At 36.3% G+C, this 26,402-nt stretch overlaps 1 protein-coding gene across 6 annotated transcripts in view; it reads right to left on the bottom strand.

Moving 5' to 3' along the window:
* Positions 1-26,402, bottom strand: part of LOC145671232 (high affinity cationic amino acid transporter 1-like) — a 291,381-nt gene that overhangs the window by 103,895 nt on the left and 161,084 nt on the right. For all 6 annotated transcript variants that reach the window (XM_081740120.1, XM_081740121.1, XM_081740118.1 and 3 more), the window contains exons 3-6: positions 13,887-14,015; positions 13,083-13,238; positions 8,935-9,039; positions 1,615-1,785 (exon numbers count right to left, since the gene is read on the bottom strand). In XM_081740120.1, the coding sequence (XP_081596246.1) occupies positions 1,615-1,785; positions 8,935-9,039; positions 13,083-13,238; positions 13,887-14,015 (561 nt within the window). The remainder of the gene's footprint in view (positions 1-1,614; positions 1,786-8,934; positions 9,040-13,082; positions 13,239-13,886; positions 14,016-26,402) is intronic.

Raw genomic sequence — 26,402 nt, 5'->3', positions numbered from 1 at the left:
AAACATAGTTCAGTATTTGTAAAAGTTATTAGTCATTTTTTGTGAATATTAATTTACATTGAAAAGATAGGGCGATAGCAACGACATCTCTTATCACAGAAACAAACTTTTTGTGGCTTTAGACCATCCTGAAGTATTCCGTGCTCACTGCTGTCAAGGCTTACCTTTTGTCTACTTTGGAGACAACCTTGAAATCAAAGCATATCTGAGAATCATGCTGGGAGCATGTCTAGGAATCCCTTGCACACCCGTTGCACATTGATGAAATATGAATTTTTTAATTACGTATGTATGACTTCCTTTAAGCTGATATGGAGAGCCACTCCGCGTGTTCTCGAATTCGAAATAGTGAGTATTGAAATTTAGCTTTTTGATCCCTAGCTCTGAAACTATGCACTTTTCCCCGAAGGTCCACATAAACCTTTTCTCTTATTTTGATGTGAGGAATCACCTTTTATAGTTTGTCGGTATAGTTCATTAACACCCTGTATATCTATGTTTTAGATAGAACACGGAAGTGACAATACGCACTGCACTGGGAGACTGCAGAATTTTTTCTCATGGGAACAAAAAATATATATCTATATCTATATATCCGAAGATATGAAAAGATAGGACAGAAATGAAATAATTAAGAATACGGTCAACTATGAAAGTTGATTAGTGGATTGGAATTTCATGTCCCGTTCAACACCGAGTCAATATGAGACATGGTCTACAGTTTAACGTAGGATCCGAACCAGACGAACTTCTGCCGACAATCAATCAAACCCGTATCTCCCGCGCCTAACACGCGTACCCTAACCATACAACCACGAGGGAAGTTCCTCAACTATAAAAGTGTCAGTTTAACGTAGGATCCGAACCAGACGAACTTCTGCCGACAATCAATCAAACCCGTATCTCCCGCGCCTAACACGCGTATCCTAACCATACAACCACTAGGGAAGTTCCTCAACTATAAAAGTGTCAGTCAAAAACCAGAAATATCTAGTTCACACTGACATTAAAAAGAATTTTAAAGAAGAACAATTACATAAGAAGTTTCTACATAATCATGGTAGGAAACTCGACACGAGAAACACAACGAACGCATTACAAAATGATATGGAAAAAAGAGGAGTAAGATCGGTAATGATCTAGGATGAAGAATGGTAGAGAGAAAGAAGTCATTCGAAAGATTCGTTCACCTAGATCTGACACAAAGCCGAAATTGGGAATTTATATATTTATTTATTATCAATGTTCTTTTCCTGGAAAATAAGATGTCTGTGCCTGTACTTGCCATGAATATGTAATTTTACGCGTTCCGATTGGTTGCTGAGGCAGTGTCAAAATCTAAACAAGTGAGCGTATTACCTTTTAAATGCATATAACATACTCTTGCCACAACTGTGTGCTCTATATTGAGCTTCATACATATTAGTCGAAAGAAATGTAAGTAGTTTATTTAAAGCATAGATGTATCACCTCTGTAAGCTGGTGAATTGTGGTGTTAATGGTGTAATTAATAGTTAGATATTACGTTTTCACATTTTGTTAGTTAATTACAAGAAAAGAAAATGTGATTCGAACAAATCGTATTTTTATATATTTAAAGAGAAAAAATAGTACCAGTTGTTGCAATGACGTCAAATCCCACAAACCCATAGAAGCATTGAGCAGCTCCTTTAATAATGCTTGCAGCTCCAAATGGAAGAAATCCTCCATCTCCACCATCGACTTTTTCCCCATCAATGGTATCTGGAATGTCTTCTTTCTTTATGCGCCAATTGGTCGGATCAGCTGTTACGACAGAAAGTATTATTAAAATGAAATTTTGTATATTAAGTTATACAAAACTTTGTCTTATAAGAGTAAATGCAAAGGAAGAGGCCAAAATTTCACTTAAACAACATAGCATTTTCTTTAGCACTGGGAAAAGCTGTAACTAGACAATAACCTGTGTTATTCATTTATTTATTTATCGAGAAGTAACCTGCAGGGTAGTCCGGAAGTTGGCGTACCCCCCCCCCCCTTCTTTAGTTTCAACAGTATAGTGTTAGTTATTGTAGAATGTCTGTACACAGTCACCTTGAAGTCTCAAGAGTCTTAAGTCATAAACATCGGTATGATCCATGTCGTAACATAGCGCAATTACCTGAATCAGACGTTTCCTGGTTGCTGGATTGGAAGAGGTTGTGCATTTTCACCAGCTCCCTTTGCCTGGCCTCCAAGAAGTCCCGATCTGACGACACCAGACAATGCTCTCTGGAGTTTCATAAAGCAACAAGAAAAACTCGATATCACACGACGCAGGAATTACGAGCAGCTGTGGAAAACGCCTTCATCCTCGTGATTCCGGAGTATCTCCGCAAAACATCTGGGAGAACTTGGCGCAGAACTCAGTTGTGTTGCGACATGGATGGTGATCATACCGATGTTTACTCTTAAGACTCTTAAGACTTCAAAGTAACTGTGTACAGACATTCTACCATAACTAACACTATGCTGTTGAAAGTGAAAGAGGATACGCCCACTTCCGGACCACCCTGTAGCTACTAGTGAAATAACAAATCTTCATAGCTATAAGTAACAGAGAAATTCAGCAGGAAGGCCAGTAAGTTAATACGATATTAAGTAGTCATAGTTCTCTTGACATACGGTTTATATACACATGAGAACAAAAATTATAACGAAAAAGTATAAGCACATGAATAGAATAGTAAATCTATTCACTACACGAAGTTCAAAATCATATTCGAATACGTTAATTTTATGTATGTTAGTTATTCTTTTATTTCCTTTCACATTTTTAAGAAGACAATAGAAGTAGGGCAAGAGACGGGTTTAAAGATTGTACTGAGTTAGTTTGGAAATGGCTAAGAAGTTGTTTCTCAATCTTGATTTTACTACAAGGAAATAAGTGATTAAGTAAGCATTTTCTTAATATATCGATACCCTCCTGCAGGCAATACATGCTAACTAAAGATGTTCGTGAAGCCAAGAACACAGTTCCTGGATAGGATTATGGTATAAAATGAAATGACAAGAATATATTCAAGATGACGTCAAAATCGATGAACGAGAATTGAAACGTGGAAGCTGGACCAGTGGGTTTTTGAATCTGTCATCAGGCAGTGGAAGGCAACCCTATAGTTATTTTTCTTACCACTAACTTGCCTTTGATTTAGAGAACTGTTGTTTATGCCTTCAAAATCAACATTACACAGGTAACGACTTATGAGCATTGTCGCTTTACGGACTAAGTAGATTCGAACACAATAATACAAAATTTTGCGTGTCATCCGCACGTTACCTACAAGACCATTTGTTTTGAAGAAATTCATTACAATCATAGACATAGTTCTGCAACCGTTTGGTGTCAGTGAACTACCTCAGCGAATATAGACAGTTCGTAGCGACACTCGGAACATTGATAGACAAGTGAATATCACCTTGTTTAAGCTAACGGACCTATGGAGGGGGAAACGGATAGTATTTTGATCAATGTGCATATTTTAAGGTTCCGCATGTCTTCACATCATGCTGTAACCATGTGTGTACTACACGTGCTGGCAGTAAAAAAATACAACGCAGACGACAGTACCGAAGAGGAGTCGCCAGCAGTCGGCAAGACGGACATCACTGAAGGTAGCCGACATTTTAGGATAAAAGTCACCAGCACGCCTCAAGAAGCATCAATCTCCACAGGTTGATCAAACCACCACAAGCCCTAAGGCGCTTGGCCATTGGGAACACCTTACCCTCTCACGACGCTTGATCAATTGAGATACCCTTCCTAAAAGCCCTACGACGCTTGGTCATTGGGTTCCCTTTCTCTCTCACGACGCCCGGTCACCGAGAGACACCTAATTACACAAAATCATCCCTTCTCACGACGCCTGGTCAAAGAGAGTAACCTCACCTACAAAAGCCTACGACGCTTGGTCATTGGGTTCCTTCCACTTTCTTAATTTTACAATATGTAATTGTCTTTCTCCAATCAGGCTGAAAGTCACTCACATTTGGTTTTGCAAGTAAGGTTAATGTAATTGTACTATGTCTAGTTGGCAAACCTAGTAATTCTATTCAAATGCATGTTTGCTCAGCGTAATAGTAAGCCTACTGCCTCTTTAAAGGATAACATTATTTTATATTCTATTATAGTTTTACAACTTAAATATCTCTAGCAATTTGATATAAAAAAATTCACAATTATAATAGTTTTGACAACTCTTAGAAGAAAATTGTGCATGGTATACTTTGCTAGTAACGGACTACTGCAAGGTATATCTACTCTCTCTCTCTCTCTCGATATATATATATATATATATATATATATATATATATATATATATATATATATATATATATATATATATATATATATGCAAGAGTTTTCGTTCCTCGTATTCTTTTCACGTTCTTGAAATCCTGTTTCTGATATCGATCTGGCTATTTATTATTTGGTGACACCTACAATTGGAGAATAACTCAGAGATGAATATCGTCTTAAACTTTTACGGCAATATGTATCTATGAGATGTTTCGACGGTTTAAAAGTAAAAACATTTTTTCAGATGTTTTTCTTTCTTTTCTGTGTTCTAAACGCAATTATGACCTGAAAATCTCAATATCGGGATTCTTCAGTTTTTTTCTATATAAATCATTATCGTTTGGCTACACAATATTTCAATAAAAAGACACTCATGTTTTCATGTACAAATTTCAAATACCTTATTCCAGTATTTGAAATACTTAGTCAAAGTAAACCTACTTACATGGAACATCCGTAAAGTGTTGCACGCCGATTTCAACGAAATTTTGCAGGTAGATGCTAGACACAAAATAAAGTGACCTGTACTTTTTCGTTTCTGCGGAAAAACGGTTTGAAGGGGCCTAAGCCCCTTCCGAAGTATTTTCTGAAATCTCCAAAAGAACATTAGCAATTTGCAGAAAAAGGCGTATACACATACTAGATAGAAAATTAAGGAATACGGGTTTTTTCTTTTGTGTGAAAAAACGGTTGCAGGGGGAACAGCGGCCCCCATTTAAATATCTCCAAAAACAATGACAAAGGCCAAATTCGACAAAAGGGTACAAGCGATTCCGAGGAAACTATGCATGCAGATAGTAGACTTAAAAGTAAGAAATACGTATTTTTTCGTTTCTGCGGAAAAAAGGTTTGAAGGGGCCTAAGCCCCTCCCGAAGTATTTTCAAAAAAGCTTGAAATCTCCAAAAGAACATGAGCAATTTGCAGAAAAAGGCGTATACACGTACTAGATAGAAAATTAAGGAACATGAGTTTTTTCTTTTGTGTGAAAAAACGGTTGAAGGGGGAACAGCGGCCCCCATTTAAATATCTCCAAAAATAATGACAAAGGCCAAATTCGACAAAAGGGTACAAGCTATTCCGAGGAAACTATGCATACAGATACTAGACTCAAAAGTAAGAAATACATATTTTTTCGTTTCTGCGGAAAAACGGTGTGAAGGGGCCTACGCCCCTCCCGGAATATTTTCAAAAAAACAAAATAATAAAAAAAAAACTCGAAATCTCCACAAGGACAGGAATAATTTGCAGAAAAAGGCGTATGTACATACTAGATATACAAGTAAAATATACGTATTTGCTATTTTCTGCGGAAAACTGCTGCAAGGAGAGCCACATCCCCACCAAATTCATCCAAATAGTTTCCAAAGGTGACAATCCACAAATAATCACAAACAATTCGGATGAAAGTATAAAGGCATTTTTTAGACGTGCAATGAAGAAATACATATTGCATGTACTATCCAGCACTTTATAACACAGACCAACAGTTTGTTAAGCACAATATCTTACGCAACAAATGTGTTCACAATAATGATATTCCAAAAAAAAAAAAAAAAAAAAGCTTTAAACAAAGTGATCTCTTACACCAACCACAACGAATCACAGCAACCTGTCCACAAATGTCACATGTCGGAATATGATTCGTGGAAAAGGAGAACTCTGCTGGGGTCTGAAATTGTGCCAGTTTGTCTGTTGTATAGCCAATGTGATACCACGCGTATTTGATGACATCTTTGTATCTTGGACAGGAGAATTGATTAAGTGTCAGAGATTGTAGTTTGATTATGTTATCCCGTAGATGCAAATTAATATCAGACTGTTGCAAGATAACAGTGTCCGAAAAGCGGCGCACAAATGTCTTCCACAAGCGAAAAAAGTACACATCTAGTGGTTGCAGCTTCCAAGTTAAAGCTTGAGGTATTGTAAGTAGCACAGTATTTTTCTCTTCCGGTTCAATGGAGTGTAGGGTATTTTCACAATGTCCACTCCAGCGTCCAATAGAACTGTTTGACGCTGTGTTGTAGGAAAATACACGTGCTCTAGCCAACGACGATAAAGTTCCTTTGTGAGTTTTCCTGATTTTGAGGCGGCAAAATATATGTTACGGGGGCGAAACACAGTGTTGTGCACGCGTGGGCCGAACTCACCAGTTGGCTCCTTCAGAACAATGAGTAATGGTGCTAGCAAAGCACCATCGGCAGAGATGGTCGGTTGTATTGTATAACTGTGTGTTGTCGCACTCACGGATTGGACAACTGTTTCCACTTTCTTCATTCCCTGAGCAGCCAAGGTTCGACCGCCATGCATTTCTAGTTGGAAACCACTTTGATCGGAGTTGTACACATTATCTGGGCACATTGTCAATAAAGGCATTTACGGTTCTCAATATGTCCTCTTTAGCTTCAGACGTATGTGTCGCAGATATAAATTTCGTCACCTTTCGCGATACGATTTTGTGTGTTGTTTTAAACTCCCACAGCCAGGTACTTGATGCCTTAAATGATGGAAGGTGAAATCTATTGCTGGCCTGCAGAGTTCATCGTCGTAGATCAACATCGTATACTGGAAAGTGTGCTTCACGAGCGTCTTGGAATTGCCGAAGAACGTATTGAGATACCTGCGATATCTTCTTCTTCCGTGTTCCTCCTCCAATGACTTGCTTTTCCCAGCGTTCTAGCTGCTGCCTTGAAGTTACCTTCCTAAATTTTGCTTGTACGGATCGAAGAGATAGCGGTCTTTTAATATCACTTCTCCAGTAGTTGACTGCCTTTTGTTTGTATGCAAAGGTGATGTCTGCTTGACCATGTATGGTTGTGCCGCCATCGCACTCTTCTATGTCGTCATCCACAGGAGAATATTGGGCGGTATTCTCTTCCCTGTCGTCCTTCTCAATTGCTAATGTTAATATTTCTTCTGTGTCCAACGTAACCATATCGTCCATTCAGTATTCCAGCAAGCATTGCAATATGCGTGCTATATCCCTTTCCTGTGCTGTTATTGGCGACTCTGGTCGATGTATCACTTCAAAAGCAACAAACAGTAAATGCAGAATGTTAGCGGGATTCATGCTGGATTTCTCTTCTTTAACACGCTGATGGAACAATGAATTTATATCATACACATATGAGTATCTGACGCAATGTACTTAACTTTTTGATTACTTATTATGTACACAAGGTAGATATTGATATCTCTTTTTGCACATGTGGCTCATTATCTTGAAGTGTTCTTTTCTGGCATTCATGTATCATTATCACAAGTAAACAAGTTATTGCACAAGCCAAGGGCCAGATAAGTATAATTGTACACCGCCTTGTCAATTATCGGTCATATGTTTTGCACACACAGATAAAATTACTATCGCTCGAACTTATCATATGCAGCGATGAGCATGACCACCTCATAGGCTTGCTACTGCAAGATAACATTATACATATTTCATAATACAGTTTGATATCTTCTGCTGCTCAATTATATGCACTCAACCTTTGAAACCGATCTTCAGAATACATCTCTTTCGCATTGTTTGTTCAGTAAATGACACTTTAACAGCTTCCTGTCTGTGAGACTAACATGTAAGATATTCGTATGTCGTTTCAGAAGTTCTTTTATGTGTAGTTTCTCCATGAGTGGGACATATACATTGGCTCGTAATAGAAAGATATATGGGCCCCAGAAATATATGTTGGGTATGTGAAATATATGTTGGAAATTTCTGCAAATTGTTTGTGAGGTTTTGGAGATTTAGAGCTTTTTGGAAAATATTTCGGAAGGGGCTTACTTCCCTTCAAAGAGTTTTTTCCGCACAAAAGAAAAATACGTATTTCTTACTTTTAAGTCTACTATCTGCATGCATAGTTTCCTCGGAATCGCTTGTACCCTTCTGTCGAATTTGGCCTTTGTCATTATTTTTGGAGATATTTAAATGGGGGCCGCTGTTCCCCCTGCAACCGTTTTTTCACACAAAAGAAGAAACCCGTATTCCTTAATTTTCTATCTAGTATGTGTATACGCCTTTCTCTGCAAATTGCTCATGTTCTTTTGGAGATTTCAAGCTTTTTTGAAAATACTTCGGGATTGGCTTGGGACCTTTCAAATCGTTTTTTCGCAGAAACGAAAGAATACGGGTCACTTTATTTTGTGTCTAGTATCTACCTGAAAAATTTCGTTGAAATCGGCGTGGAACACTTTACGGATGTTCCATGTTAGTCAAAATACTTATAGATAACTGAAACTTTTAAATATGTTCAAACCCAACACCACCGAATTGATCTTATTGTAATGTTATTCAATTTAAACTAACCACATAGTAATAACACAACAATAAACTAATTTAGAATTTACTTGAATATTTTAGTATTCCAACAATAAAACCCCTGGAAATAGTTCAAGTCTATGCATTTTATTGTTTTCTGTTAATGGTCTAAAGTGGTTATTGCTTGAAGATATATGACAAAAAATATGTGAGCTTGCGCATACTTCTAGGCATGAAGAAGGGAAAATAATGAAAGACATACTTCAATTGATCTCGTTTGATACTGTTACATAATACCTGGAGTATAAATCTTGAAATATAACTTATATTGAATTAAAATATATACATGTTGCGTATTACCTTTAAATGAACCTGCTACTATGACGAAAAGCACAACTGCTAAGTTTAAAATTGTGATCACAGTATTAAAAGAAGAAGAACCTTTCACTCCTAAGGACAATAAACCTGAAAAAAGAGTTTTAATACAAAAACAAATTAATTACGATTTTAAATTTTAATCCTGCAAATAAATGATCCAATAATTCAAATTTAACAACGTATTTCAAATTTTAATAAATATATAAAGACACACAAATCAGCAATAGATATCAGAATATTTCTCCTAACTTTCTATTTTTTTATTTTATTAGTTTTATTTATTTATTTACTTATTTATTTGTTTCACGAGCGACAACACTCACAATAATTAAGTTAAACTCAAAAGAAGAACTTTAGACTTGCCCCCAATCACTGATTAGGGAGTAATTTGTAGAGTTAGGAGATATTATGTTTCATTCACTGTAAAGAACAACTTATATGAACGAGGTAGAGTATCAAAAGAAGCGCATTGATTTAATCTGAAAATTAATTCAATTTGTGCTGGTCGAATTTTCGACAGTTATAATTTGAATCTGACTGAATTGTGTGAATATTGCTGCGCTACCAAAATATGGATTAAAAGATAGGAAAGGTGTAGTGACATCTATTGCGAGTCTTTACATTTACTTTAATCCGAAACGATCATCAGAATTAGTTTCAAATGAACACAAAGAAATATGTAAATGATAATATTGGGAATAACAAATAGCACAAACTAATTCTAAAGTAGTTTTGAAGGAAGCACGTAAAGCTACGTACAAATATGTACCAATCTTGAATCCCTTTAATACAAATATACGCTTTCGCTCACCATAAGTATATTTCATTAATAACGTTTTTCCTTTAGCGACATGTTTAGCATTACAAATACTTAAAATAATTGAGGAAAGTACATAATAATATGTAATGTAATGCATGTGATGTAACAGTACTGACAACAGTAATTCCCTCTTAATAGCATTTATTATTGAAAACGAGTCTTTATTTGAAATGATTCTCTAGATCAGTTATTTGAGATATGCCAAATTGCATACTCTTATTTCTAAATTTTCTAAAGAATCCTCTAAAGTTTTGTTCTCTATAGTTTACTTAAACTTCTCTAAATTTAGGGGCCTGTGGAAGAAAAGAAGTAGCTCTCATTAGGGCTGCTCTCCTTTCCCCTTAATTTTCTGAAGGATTTTAACTCATTAAATTAAAATCCTGGCCTAATCCTATTCTGTGTCTTCCTTATAGTGGAAGAAGCACTTTTAAAGGAAATTTATCTAAGCTTTACCCAGAATAGGTTTGGTCAGGCTAAGGGTCAAATAGCGAGGATCTTTATATAGATCCAATAGGAGAGGAAAAAAAGGAACCAATTCTCCCTTACATAGGAGATAGATTAAAAAAAAAAAAGTTATTCATAGTCTCTTAAACAAGACTACTTTAGAAGTGTCAAACCCAGTACTTTGGATCCGAAATCAAAAGAACCTAAATTAGTTCCTCACTAATGGAACCTGAGAAAGTTTACATACTCTCTCTCCAATTCTTAACAATTACCGTCTTAGGCCGAAAAGGTTTACAATAATTACTTTGGTATCTCTGAAGTGCCTATAAGCAAGAAACCCCTAATAACTTAGTGTAATATCCTCGTAAACATGGAAAAAAGCACTCTTGGATGTATATATCCATTTTTCTCACTAAGAAGAAGGAGGCCTACTTCTATCTGGTTATTTGTATTCACTTGATGCGAAAGACAAAATGAAAAGAAGTTTATCTTCTCCCTCTTCACTTAAAAACCTAGCATACTCTTTGAGATCCAAGCTAAAACTACCCCTCACGACCGAAAATCACTCCAGTTTATATAAGGGTGAGAGAAAAGATATATATAAAAAGCTATGGTGACAAAAAATTCCTCCCGTAAAGCGGCATTGGGACAATTATTACTGAAAAAAAAAAAAAAAACTGTTTCTAACTAGGAGATTAGCTATTTAAGAGGCAAAAGATTTTTTAGTCAGTCTAAAAGAATTAGTGTGGCCCCGGGTAGCGTAGTCGCTAACGTCATCCCTCAAAACGTGAAGGGCTAAATGGCCTTAGATGCCGAAAGCCCAGAAATCTAAATCCTAAATCCCAAAGAATTAGCTATAAGCATATAAACACAAGGTTAAAGTTAACATATATAACGAAAGTAATAATATGTACTTAATATCTAGTCAATTTAAATATATGAATTAACCTTTAGAGTATTAAACCAGATCTGTTTCTTCTCTCTTAATATATATAACATTTACATATTCAATTTTAACGTAAGTACTATATTGAATTATATATATATAATCACAGAACATATATAGCAGTATGGGACACGTAGTGTCATTTGCACTTGTTGAAGCATTTGTCGAACGCAAGAATTCTGCCGCAAAGGATTGAAACTAGGATGGCACAACCGTCTTCAACTCAGCTGTACTGTCAAAACGTTGTCCGGTCAGAATTGCTTGGGATCGTCAAAGAACAGATGTGGTCGCTCACTGCAGTGTTCGTTGCGCAAATTGGTAAAGCTGTTGTTAATTGTCCTCACCATGTTCCGACCATACCTTCACTCATGACATATGGTCCATACATTTCATATTACTGCCGTTGGATCTCTGATATTGACAGCTTCTTAGCGTGGATAAACCTGATTACCACGCGTTCCTTGTACTCGAAGAAAGATTATATGAGCGCAGTCATATCTAGCGTATCACAGTTCTTTCACTATTGACTCCATATAACTGAGTTAGCGCCAAGATATTGTTACGTGTTCCTGCTCAATTTTGTGCAAGCGCGTTCCACTCTGACAACTTGTGGCATCATGGGTTACTTTCGGAACTTACTTTCTGGATGTGCCTTGTAATAATGATAATAATAAATACAGGGTGCGGCACGTAAAACCGGCCCGTCGTAATATTCTGGTATATTGTGTTTTTGGCAACACTTAAATAATCTATTTTCCTACCAAGAGATGGAGTGTCGAGGTCGGGTCGACTTACGTGACCTGCAGCAGTCACGTGCAGCCGCAGCCAGTGAAACTTGTCGAAACCAGTTGAGAAAAAGGCCTCGTTGTGTTAAGCCGGGTGAGTGTCAGTGTGTGATAATGCCGTATTCGATACCAGAGCGTGTTGCCATTGTTGAAGGGTTCATTCTCACTGGATCTTTTGTGAAAACAAAGAATTTGTTTCGGGAGAAATTTCCAGGACGTTCTGTGCCAGCAAAAAGCACCATTCAGGAATTGATTGAAAAATGGCGGCGTACAGGATCGGTTCAAAATGCTCCCAAGAACAGACGACCATCTGTCTGCACACCTGAATTAAAGATGCAGGTGGAGGAGATAATGACAAGAAGTTCTCGAAAGTCAACCAGGAGATTGAGTCAACAGGTTCATGCGAGTGAGAGAAGTTGCAGACGTGTTTTAAGGGGACTGAAGTTAAAACCGTACAATCAGCAAAGGCTTGTGGCCTCCTCGGTCACCAGACTTGTCCACGTGTGACTTTTACTTATGGGGACTGTTAAAGGGAAGAGTATACGAAACAAATCTACACACAATTGAAGAACTCAAGACCAGGATCCAGGATGTCACCAATAGCATTACAACACAAGAACTGACAAGGGTATATATGAATCTCCTCAATCGTGCTCACATGTGTGATGAAGTGGGCGGAGGACACTTTCAGCACCTGCTGTGAAGGTGAGTAGTCATATCCAATACATTACATTTCATTTATGTGTTGTAGTTAATCATATTTAATACATTACATTTCATTTTATGTGTTCACTTTACGGGCCGGTTTTACGTGCCGCACCCTGTACTTTGTGATGCCTTCACAGAGATAACTATGAGTATCAACAATTACATAGTTTGCATAATTCAACTAGCTTCGAAGGTCCAATGACGGAACACAGTTGTGTTTTCTTGAAACACAAACAGGACGGATTTAAACCAAAAAAGCACACCTGAAATCCCGATATTTATTTTAATTGTTATACAAATAGCTATACAGCTTCTCATATTTACTTTTGTGTAACAGACAATGCCATAATAAAAATAAATCAAGAACAACGTAACAAAATAATTTTAAATTCAATCCAAAAATGTTCAGTAAATAATATAAATTTACCTGATAACAAAAGAGATACGCCAAAAGCAAGGAAATCAGGGAATGTAGATAAAAACTCTACATTCATAGGCATGACTGCTTCAAGATGTGCTTTCATCGTATTATTAGAAAGAGAGTCTATGTAACTACTTAAGGCTCTTGCAACACTGGCTGTGCCTGAAATAAGAAAACATTAAAATTTCTATTTCATTCATATTTTTCAAAAAATCCCGTGCTGTGTGTTGGAATGGAATATTTTAAATTAACACTTTGAATAAGAACAAACTTCTCACTCGAACTACACTCGTTTTCTTTCTTTCTTTTCTTTCAATACCAAGACGATTAAATATTGCTCATTAATTATGCTATTACCTGCTCTTTAACGTTAAATCCTTATTAAAGCGATTTTTATTTTAATTTTATTCCAATTTTTTCCCCCATTCTTTCATCCTTTTTTATTGAAGGCAGTCACAATTTACAGATAAAAACATTTCCAGTTTTACAATAATTGAGAAATAATAAATACACTAACTGGCATTATAATTTCAACTTAAAATTCTGAATAAAAAAGTGAGATTATTTTATTACATTATTGTCTTTATTTTGTACCGAAATAGTTTCGATGGACACTTCCACTTTCTTCAAATGGTGACATACTTATTAGGGATATGAATAGTATTTGTATGAAGAGAGTATTGATTGATGAAACTAAAAACGTCCATCGAAGACGTCCATCAAAATAAGAACAAAGACGCAATAAGATAAGTATAGCATAGATTAATTGCATACTCTGACTTAAAATTCTGTTGTTCTACGTAAACTCACCGATTACGTATTCAAGAATCAGATTCCATCCAATGATGAACGCAATAAATTCACCAACAGTTACATAGCTATATACATACGCTGATCCTGCCTTCGGTACACGTGCTCCGAATTCCGCGTAGCACAAACCTGAAAGAAACGAGATTGTTATATCGTAAAAGTCTTAAATTTGTATTAATCTCCAAACAAAGTTCAAGAATACCATATTAGTCTTCAAAACCGTCTAATACTTAAAACATATTATGAAATTAGGTGCTAAGTAATTCATTCATTCATTCATTCATTTATTCCGTCTTTTTAGTCATACATATTGCACGATTACGTGCGTATGAATAAGAATCGTCAAGGGTACAAATATATAAAACACGTAGTAATGACAAATGCATACCTATTGAAATAAACTACTATGCTACATGTACGATATAAAAGCATTACATAACAATATATTTCCAAAACTATCAATAGACAATTGAATTAAACTACTATGCTACCCAAAACTATCAATAGACAAATTCACTTACATATCTAAAAATTCGTTTACAGAATAAAAACAGTGCTGCAACAGATAAGTTTTCATTAACCTCTTGAACTCTCCTTTTTGTTCTGTCCTTGGAATATTCTGAGGTAGTTTATTGTACAATATAGAACCCATAAACATTGGATTCCTTTCATATAACTTAGTGAAGTGCTGTTTGCTGGGGATTTTATCCTTGCGCCTGGTATCATATTTATGTGTTGATGGTGTGTTAAATAAGTCAATGTTGTTTTTGACGAAGAGCAGCAGTCGAAACATGTAAAGAGAGGGTAACGGCAAAATTTTAAATTCCTTAAATATTGGCCTACATGGGTCGTTTATTTTGGCCCCTGCTATAGTTCTTAAAAAGCCTTTTTTGAATTACAAACAACATATTACTTTTTCGAGAATTTCCCCAGAAGATTATGCCATATGTAAGTAAAGACTGAAAGAGCCCGAAATATAAGTTACGAATCGTGTCAAATTGTAAAACATGTTTAATTGATTTTAATGCATAGAGCATTTTATTGAGTTTTTGGGTCAGTGAAAATATGTGAGTTTCCCAGGAGAGGTTGTGATTTAGCCAGAGTCCCAAAAATTTGGTTGAGTTTGAGTACATGATTTTATGATTATTTAGCATTATATCAATTTCTACGCACTGCTTATTTTGAATGTGATGGAAATTTAGAGCTGTAGATTTGTCTGTGTTTAATTTTAGTTTGTTTTGGGCAAACCAGTTTTCTAAACTACGAGTTGTCTCGTCAATTTTATCGCAGACAATATCATAGTTTGTACCTGTTATTGTTAGGCTTGTGTCATCTGCGTACATAGTTGTATTTGCTAATGATACGTCATGTGGCAAATCATTTACGTATAACAAAAATAATATGGGTCCTAGTATCGAACCCTGAGGGACGCCGGTAGAGATGCTTCTAAATTGAGATTTATAAGTTGCTGATTCAGCTGTGTCTGACGAAAAAGATATTTCAACAGCTTGGGTGCGATTTTGCAAATATGATTTAATCCATGCTCCTCTTAGACCGTAACTGTTAAGTTTTTGGATAAGAATGTTATGAGGGACAGAATCAAAAGCTTTGGATAAATCTAGAAACAATCCTACGCATTTTTTGCCTTTGTCCAGGGCCTCCGTAACCTCATTGATATAATTATAGATAGCAATTTCAGTTGATTTGCATTTTTAAAACCCGAACTGTGAAGGTGAAATTACATTATGCTTAGATAGGAATGGTATAATTTGGTTGAGAAGGGCTTTCTCTATAATTTTTGAAAAAGAAGACAAGGAAATTGGTCTGTAATTTTCGATTTTTGTATTGTCTCCCTTCTTATATAGCGGTTTAACTTTGGCATATTTTAATTTCTCAGGAAAGGTACCTGTCTGAAAAGACATATTGATGAGGTACGACAATGGTTCAGAGATGTGAATGCTGCATTTTTTGATGATGGCAATTGGTGTTTCATCCAGACCAGAAGACCACTTTGACTTCAATGACATTATTATGTTATGTACCTCTCTTGCCGAGGTGGGGCGTAAAAACATGGTACCGATAGTTGTGTTTATCTTGCAAATGTTTGGGTGCGATTTATCATTAGGACCGTGCTGGTTATGTAAACCTGTGTAATAATTATTGAAGGCGTTTACAATATGGTCTGGGTATGTAACTTTGCTCCCATTAACATCCAACTCAGTAATTTCATTTTTCGTTTTGATGCTATGTTTTAACTCTATGTTTACTACCTTCCACATAGCTGCCTGTTTGTTTTTACAATTGTCTATATAATTTGAGTAATATTGTTATTGTTATTGTTAAATATTGCGAGTTGAAAATGTGTCTGTGCAAGAAATTTTTACAAAAAGTGAGGGAGCAGGTTTTTTGAATATGTAGAAAGTGACGCGAAATATCTTTGAAGTCTTCGAGATCAGTTTTGTGAAATCTGTTTTTAATTTAGTTAATCGGTTGAAGTGTCATAATCGAAAATGTAGAATTCGGTTAGTGTGCTAACGTTAAATTTTTCAAAACTTTATAACAATGAATATTCTTTCAACGAAATATCTGTACCTTTGTTGTTTCATATGGAAAATAATGCTGTGATTTTTTCTCAAAACATACCTTTGCCAATTAAAATCGAAGCTCAAACATGTTCGGAATGTGGCAAGGAATTTCCAACAAAAAAGGGTTTGAGCATACATAAGACACGAAAACATGCCACACAGGAAATACCTACAACCAATACGGAGGATTTTGTTCAAGAGCTCACTAAATTAAAATCAAGCACTTGGCTGATTAAACGAATCCCAAGAGGAGCTAGAAACGCAGCAGCAAGAAAACTTTCATCCGTTGTAGAAGAATGCATCGACAAGAATGATTTTGTCTCTTGGAAGAAATTATTATTATTTTCTTTTCACAATTTATGTCTACCCAGAAATCGTAGCTCAACATCTGTCACAAACATCATAAAACAAAATCTAAACGAAACCTCCTCTATGGACACTCCTCCTGCTCCTAGTAGAAAACGTAGTTTTGATTTAACAAACACGATAATATCCAAAATTTCTGAATTTGATACAAAAGGGGCTTTGAGATTACTAGCTTCAGATGATACCTTGGCACCTGCAAATGAGGAAACCTATAAACTCCTGCAAGGAAAACATCCGTCACCATCTAGAGTTCAAATAATGCCGGATCCTCCAAGTGAATTAGACCCGTGCTTAAAAGTTAATGAGGATGATGTATTAAAGGCCATCCATAGTTTTCCCTGCGGTTCGGCTTCAGGGATAGACGGACTGTCGCCTCAACATTTAAAAGACCTAATGTCCAAATCAGCAGGTGATTCAGCGCTCATGTTACTAAATTCAATAACTAGATTGACAAATCTAATTTTAAATGGAAAGGCAAATCCGGATATATGTAAATATTTCTACGGAGCAAATTTATGTGCCTTACGAAAGAAAGATGGTGGAATCAGGCCAATAGCAGTAGGTTGTGTTTTTAGAAGATTGGCTTCAAAGATTGCTGTTTCATTGGTCTACAATCGTTGTACTAAATATTTACAACCTCGTCAATTGGGATTTGCCACAAAAAAGGGAAATGAGGCCATTATCCACGCTACCAGAACATTCATAAAAGCAAATAAAGATTCGAACAAGGTAGTCCTCAAAATAGATTACAAAAATGCTTTCAACTCAGTCGAAAGAGACTCCATGTTAAAGGAAGTGAAGCTAATTCTACCTCAACTATATCCATATTTATGGCAGAGCTATTCTAGCCCATCATTGTTATTTTATGGAAATAGAACTATTTCATCACAACTAGGATGCCAACAAGGTGACCCTGCTGGACCGATGATTTTTAGCTTAGCAATCCACCCGATAGTGCGCTTACTTTCTTCTGAAATAAATCTATTTTATTTAGACGATGGCACATTAGGGGGCTCACCAGATACGGTTATACAAGATCTAAAGTTCTTATTGACAGAATCTAAGAAGATAGGTCTGCAAGTTAATCCTTCTAAGTGCGAACTGTTCTTCACGTCGGGTAAATCAGATCCAATTATAGAAGCCCAGTTTCAGAATTTGTTGCCTGGAATTCGGACAACACAAGCTCACGAGCTATCGTTATTAGGAACACCACTACTTGAAGATAGATATGAAAGTTATTTTGAAGACCATTTGAACAGTTTAAAAATGATGACACATAGATTAAAAGGACTGCCATCACATATAGCCTTCTTTCTCCTAAAAAATTGTCTAGGTGTTCCCAAATTAACTTACTTTTTGCGAACCACTCCGACATGGCTTCTCCCATCAAAAATTCTTCAGTTGGATAACTCCCTGAAAACATCTTTACAAACAATAATAAATCAAGTTTTAAATGAAAGTCAATGGGCACAGGCAAGTTTACCAATACGATTCGGTGGTTTAAATATTCGAAGAGCATCCGATTTGAGCCTTCCTGCGTTTCTGTCTTCTTGCTGTGGGGTGTTGTCACTAGTCTCCAACATTTTGAAAATTTCAGTTGACGAAGTGAAAATCCCTCATCTGTCAGAAGCATTGGAATTATGGAAAGGCATCTATAACAATACCATTCCGGAGGCCAAGGAATCACAAAGGAAATGGGATGAAATCCTACTAAACGAGATAGCTGGGAAGGAGGTAATTTCACAAAATAGTTTTGACGTTGCTCGCCATAAGCACTTCAGAAAAGAGAGTCTGGCGCCTGGTTACAAGCTACACCTTCCAAAAACATCGGAACTTTTTTAGACGATAATATTTTCAAAATATGTGTAGCATTACGCTTGGGACTAAATGTTTGCCACCCATTCACATGTGCGTGTCAAGATCGAGTGGACGAGAAAGGTTTACATGCTTTGAGCTGCATTAGAAGTGGTGGTAGAATTACACGACACACGGAATTAAACCAAATAATCAAACGAGCACTCGCCAGCATCGATGTTCCTAGCATCATTGAGCCACAAGAATTGTATCGAAATGATGGTAAAAGACCGGACGGAGTAACTTTAATCCCTTGGAAAATGGGCCAGAGTCTTGTATGGGATGTAACATGTGTTGATACTTTCGCTCCTTCATACATAACACTAACATGTGAGGAAGCAGGAAATGCAGCAGAAGCAGCGGTTAAACGTAAACATACAAAGTACTCCAGATTGAAAGAAGACCATCTTTTTGTTGCCTTTGCTACAGAAACGATGGGAGTTTTTAGCAAAGAAGCCAGTGAATTTTTGAATGAGTTAGGATCAACTTTAATTAAGAAGTCAGGCGACTCAAGAAGTAAACACTATTTAATACAACGAATAAGCCTAGCAATACAGAGAGGAAATGCAGTCAGCATTTTAAAATCCTTCCCATCAGCACAAGAGCTGGATGAAATTTTTTACTTAAAATAAGTAGTATAAACATGGTGATGGACAGCGATTTGCTTTCTAAGTTTATTTAGTAAATCCGTTCTATTTCCCTTTATATTTCTTCGCTGGGATGATATTCTTATTTCAATTTATTATCACTAATTCCGAAAAGATTTGCCTAAGATATTGAACTTAGACGGACTTCTTTCTTTTTAAAAAATTTATAGTGTTAAACTGTGGTCTCCAGTTCCTGTTCTGTGTTCTGGTAACATTGAATGTGTTTGTCGTTGTCGAAAATGGAGTGCTAGGTGTAGAAGTGTGTGATGAAATAATATTTTAATTTTTTTCCGTAAAAAAAAAATTTGAGTAATGTGATTTCTTGGCAAATTTCAGCAACTTTTTATAAACGGTTTTGTAGCGTTGATAATATTCCTGCATTTCTGGAGATAAATTCCCTTTTTTATACGTCATATTAAGAGACCTTAGTGTTTTGCTTGATGTTTTAATACCGGTGGTTACCCATGTTTTTTTATTACATGTCGATGTAGGAACAGAGTACATTTTTTTGGGACACGCTTCGTTGAAGTAATTTGCAAAGACATTGTGAAAGCTATCCCACGCTAGATTCATGTTATTAGCCGCATATATCTGCTCCCAAGTTTCGTTGAATAAACGACAGTTTAGATGTTGTATGCTCGAGTCATTAAAGTTTCTTTTCGTTAATAATCTAGTACCGCGTTTATGAACTGTACCGTTAGTAATCTCGTTACCTTTTAACATTGCTGTCAAAATCTGCGCCTCATGGTCTGAGAACCCACTGTTTAGTACTTGAACATTACAGGCAAGACGATCGGTATTGTGTAAAATTTGATCTATTGCACTGTTTTTGTTTTTAGATAACCTGGTTGGCACTCTGACTGCTGCAGTTAAGTTATATGCTTGCAACAGAATCTCGAGCTGGCCATTTATTTTGGGTTCTAAAAAGTCAATATTAATGTCACCTACTATGACAACTTGCTTACCCGTTTTAATATAAGATTCAAGGATAATTTCTAATTTTTTCAAGAAAATATTAATGTCGCCGTCTGGGGTTCTATATACACACAACATAATTAACTTCATATACGGTATTTCTACTACACATGATTCAAAATCCTTTTCTATATTTAGATAATTAAATTTAGTTATGACCTTATTTTCTAAACCTGTTTTGACATAAATACAAGACCCCCCTCTATTCCTAACAGATCTACTATAACTAGCGATTAGATTAAAACCGGGAAGGTTTTAGAATATCATTTAATGCTGTAATCTGATAGCCTGCTGAATGATGTAGTAATTGAAAGCAATTCATATTGCGCGGCGACAAGGAATATTTCGAAAATATTTACCATTTCTTTTATTGTACTTTCTAAGTCCAAATTTTGATATTCTGAGACCTCTTAAGGTGCATATGAAGGTAGTCACATACTAAACTAAACAAGATCGAAAGATATTTCATTAAAGTAACATCTCAATCGATTTCTTTTAGTAATATTAGTAGGTACTATTTCCCATATATATCTTTTACTAGAGTCAGTATTCTATCAGAATATCATCTGCTTTGTTAATGAACTATACCAATAAATTGTAAGAGAGGGTCCCTCACATCAACATAAGAAAGAAAGAAAGAAAAAGTTCACATGGATCTTTGTTCAAAATTGGAGAGTGTCAGAGTTAGGGTCGTCCAAAGCGTGCAAAAACTATATTGCAACACGTGTTATTTCGAAAACGAAAAACTGTAAATTGGCGCTTCATATGAGTGTAAAGTAAGTTACATATACGCCATCCAAAAATGCATATTTGAGCAATGTGCAAGGGACTCCAAATAGGACATAATTCCCAGATATGCTCCCAACAGAATTCTCAGATGTGCTCTGACTTAAAGGTGAGAACAAAGTAAGTAAAAAGTAAGTCCTAACAGCAACGAACACGCAATGCATCTGTAGGAAGTCGGAAGTGTTACGAGCCACCATTCCAGTTTCGGAAAACGCGTGCTGCGTTGTACTTTTCCACGGTTTTTTTCACGTATGACGCTTCCAATATGGCACTTCTTCAATGGAAACTTAATGGTTTCAGCAGTTATCTTGAGGAATTGAAATAACTTATATATGAACACTCACCATCAATTACCTGCTTCCCGGATAAGCATTTTCAGCCGATGCAGTCTTTTGCTTTAGTTTCTTACACTCTTTTCATACATAATAAGCACACTAATGATCAAGTTATTGGCGGTGTCACCATCGATGCATGGAATCACTTTCATTTCAGACATATTAATTTCATTTTTGGTTTCCAAGCAGTTGCGGTGAAATTATTCTTTCCTCGCCCGATCACCATTTGCTCGCTATGCATTCTTCAATTTGAAGCATTTACAGAAGCCAATCTACTTCAGCTTGAGCATAAACTAGAAACTCCTATATTGATTATAGAAGATTTAAACGCATACCAATTGTTTCGGAGCTTCATCTGCACAGAATATCATGATCCTTGAAGAGAGTGGAAGTTTGGTCTTGACGACAAAAGTCCAACTCACTTCCCTACTATCTAAGACGCATGCTCAGGTACTGCTTTTTCTCTTAGCAGTATTAACCTCACAGGTTTGTTAATTTGGAATGTACAACCAGATCTTTGTTGCAGTGATCATTTCCCGATATTCATTACAGGTCTGCCTGTTTCCAATGTGAATCACATTAAATGCTTCAACTTAAAATGTGCTGATTGGCCGACATTTCGGAAGTTGAGGGAGTTTCCTCGTTCCGCTGATCCCTCTGTAGATCTATTTGAGCATAGAGTAATAGATCCTGAACGTGGTTCTATTCCAGAATGCGAAGTCAACGGTTTACAACGGCGAGTACCAATGTGATCTGAGGACATCAATGCTGTTATCCTAGCTTATTGCCGCGTTCTGTCAATTATAATTGGCATCCTACTGCTAAGAATTGCCAACATTTTCTCATTTGCGTGCTCGTGCCCATTACCTTATTAAGTCATGGAAACGCCAAAGCTGGACAGACTACAATCCCACAATAGATGAACACTTATGACTTCTGGCTGACGACAGGTTTGCAAAATCAATGGTAAAATTACTAAAATCAATGGTGCCTACTCTAAAAGTAGATGGAGTTCTGGAGACTAATTCCATAGAAATAGTCAACATTTTGAGCTGACTTTTTATCTTTGAACTTGCACATTATTCTAACGAGTTTAATCATTTTCGTAGTCTTATCCAGCGGACTCTTTAAATTTTCGTAGCTCTAATACTGAGAATTAAAACGTTCCACTCACGGCTCTCGAGTGTGACTCCGCCTTACTGTACCCGGGAATGATCGTATATCTGACGACACGTTGCCCAATATCTTTCGCGATACACAGCTTACGTTATTGCAACTGTTGCAATCGTATTTGGACAGAGGAGATTTACTCACCTCGATGTTGTGAGGCTCTGGTGTTTTCAATTTTAAAACCAAATAATTCTGAAACAATTGCCACCAGCTACAGACCCACTGCTTTCACGAGTTGCGTCTGTAAGCTCTTTCAGCGCCTGTTGAACAACGGATTGGAGTGGTACTTCAAGTCGTTCTTGGGCACATTTCAGTGTGGCTTTCGTTCATTACGATCTGCTACTGCTAATCTTGTTCAATACGAAAGCCAGATTCAAGAGGGCTTGTTTTATCGTCAGCACCTTGTTGCAATATTTTTTGATCTGGAAGGTTTATAACACAACTTAGCGGTACAGAATATTAAACGTCTGCATGACTGGGGTCTTCGTCGACACATGGTTTAATTTTTAATTTCTTTGACGAACGTTATTTTAGGGTGTCTACGGGTTCTCTTCTCACAGAGTAACTTCTGCAGGAAAATATATCCTACAAGGAAGTGTTCTTAGTGTTACACTGTATGCTGTTCCTGTTAATACTGTTCTATCTCAGGTCCAGGTTTTTGTATCTGATTTGCTGGATGTTGACGATCTAGTTATTTATTACCACCCTAGACTACATTTGCGGCATAGCTTCAACTTACATTAAATAATCTTGTTGACTGGTCGAACGATACTAACTTTCAGTTTTCACTCATTGTATGCAGTTTTGCTGTCAACGAACTTGCCTTGTTGCCCCGGACTTGTATCTCGTTGGCACACGTCTCACATTTATTGACACGGTCATATTTTGGGATTTGACTTTTGATCGTCGATTAGTGTGGTACAACTTATGAAATACTCTTGTCTCCGAGCTATGAATTTGCTTCATTTACTTTCTCGCTGCACTTGGGGCGCTAATCACATTGTTCGATTGTAATTGTGTCGTAGTCTGATTTAGTGAAAGTTAGATTACGATTGTATTACTTATTTATCTGCTCGCTCCTCCTTGTTCAAACAATTTGAAATTGTTCACAATCTGGGTGTTCGGCTAGCTACTGGAGCTTTCTCTACTAGTCTTGTTGTTAGCCTTTATACGGAAGCAAACGAGCCACCATTAGCCTATCGACGTGATGAGAGATTTCTCAGAAATTATAGAGAGCCCATGTGCGTAGTATTTCTCACCATCACTGCAGCTTTCCGTTGCGTTGTGGCCAGGTTTATGACCAGTACGCGCATGTTACATTATACAGTGAAACCTGTCTATGTTGGCCCCCATCGGTTCCATTGAAAAGTGGCTAACTTAGACAGGTGGCCAACTTACAGAAAATAAGTGTGATTATTGTATTTTTAGAATAGGATTACTAGTAATACTTGATTGTAAACTTTTAATAAGCAATGGCACAACAAATACTTTTAAATAATGTGTACAAATTCATAATAACAATATATAGTATTGGAAAAAAATACTACAGTATGTTTAATACATGTACTAGTCTGGTACACTGAATTATTTGTATTGAAAACACATTAACGCAAACAACTATAAAATAGAAACTGTACGCAGTTTATTGAAATTGATAGTGTAGCATACTGACTTACTCAAATTGAAGATAAGAAAAGCAAAGTTATAAATTGAACAATTTATATGCGGTTTATATGACTTTTTTCGACAGTGACAAATATTTTCTGTAGATACCTTTCAAAAAAATAGCAAATCATTTATTACACAATTATTATTCATGGTGGTTCTTTCTAAACTTATTTCTTTTATTCTTTTTCGCACATATATACATCCTAATTTTGTATTTAACTACCTCTTGTTAATGAGCTACGAGTGTTTCCCTCGGAGCAAAAGATAGTTTGAGAAGGATGTTAAGGAAATTCATGTCTCAAAACTTCCGCTGCCTTTCGACAAGCCGTCAGATGCCAATAGTTCTACAATTGACATGGTTAGCTTTAACCTTGAGAATTTTCCAGAATTACTAAAGCTTCCCACTGATGAAAATAGCCGATATAGCTAATGGTTTTACCAAAGCAGACAGGGTAAACAAATAGGTACAATCATTTCCTGAATTCCTGTACGTGCTTTTTCTTATTCACATCTTCCTTCATCATCCCTTTATCAGGGTAGTATTCTGGACATTGATCTCCAAGAAAAAATCGTGGGAATCCAAGCTTCTTGTCTCCAGTCACAAATACTATGCTCTTCTCATATGGGAATACGAAAGTTAAGAAAAAGAACAAAACGGTATTTTGCGTGGCCAAGATACGCAGGTAAATTTATTATTATCACCTAGGATAAACATTGTTTCAGTGTGGCCAACTTCCAAGATAGACAGGTGGCCAACTTACAGAATAATTAGTAGCAAATGTTTTATGGGAAAATGCAGGTTCAAGACGAACCTGGCCAAGTTCAATGGTTTCACTGTAGCAATAGTCGGCACAAGGGCTCCAATATTTTCTTGGCTAGGCAAGTCCGTGCAGGATTCCTCGCAGCCGGACAGAATCTAATAGCTCAGTCAGCGTTCCCAAACAGCTATAATACATACTAGTTATAGCTCAACGTTTTAGTTGCAAGTGGCCGAGAACTATAAGATGGAATGTTTTTTCGCTGCCTCTGCATAATATTTGCCTGAACTACAAGGCCAAGTAACTGTCCTATCTACATTATTCTAGTACATAAACGAATGTACAATGATGAAGGTGGATACAGGCAAAAAAAGAAAAGAAAGAAAAATGATAAGTCAGTCACAGGAAGATAATACTCTTTCATTTTAATTGCTGATGGCACTTCCCATCTCTTGTGCACTGAGTTCATTCTAACAGCAACAAACTAAAATAAAAATTTTATTTTTAACTAATCGCCCCATTCCGTAACGGTCTGAATCAACGTAACGCAAAAGCTGCGTCCTAATACTACTAATGTGAGGAACGTTTAAAAGTTTTGAAAAGACTAGCAACAATAAATGGTGCATATACTTTCTACATTTATTATCAGTGCTGTCATTCAAAATAATTAAAAAGAAGTTATGTGAATAAAAGTAAAAAATAATAATGGCTGTTCATAAGTCTTGAGTATACTATTGTACGTGTGTGAAAAATAAAAAAGCTCTGACCCAAGGTCCCGAAAAGATTGAAGCAGACCATTCTAACTACTTACTTTTAGGATGCGTGGTCAGCACATCGTAATTAAGTTTCACTGCATATATATATATACCGGATTCAGCTATTTATCAGTGGCTCCCCAATCATCTCATGATATTTAGATAACATTGAAAGCTATATTAGTACAGTCAAAATAAGGTTTGAGGTAGACATTTAGAATAAAAAGATGGGATCTTCAGGAATTTGTTCGTAATCTCTTCCTCATTAATCTCCAGAAAATCCAAAAAAATCCAGTTGCGGGTTTTCCGCCATTTTGGATAAATACTCTGCCATCTTGGATTTCTCACATGCACTTAGTTTATGCCACGTAACTTCTAAACTAATTAACGTAGAAGGACCATTCCTTTGTTTATTATACTTCTAATATTGTAGGCAATGTAACAAGTTATTATCCATTTTCCGAGTTACTTTTCTCCGAGTAACCATTCTTGCATAAGTTTAGGATAAATTGAAAAATTGGGATCTGTATTAAGGGACATATTCTTTTCATTGCCTCATACAACTTAACAGAGTAGAAATATGAAAAAAGTGCTCGAATAAAAGTTGGAAATTTCAT

Source organism: Thermobia domestica, chromosome 15, assembly GCF_964235325.1.
Source record: "Thermobia domestica chromosome 15, izTheDome1.hap1.1, whole genome shotgun sequence".
NCBI lineage: Eukaryota > Metazoa > Arthropoda > Insecta > Zygentoma > Lepismatidae > Thermobia > Thermobia domestica.
This window is presented reverse-complemented; position numbering and strand designations above follow the sequence as displayed.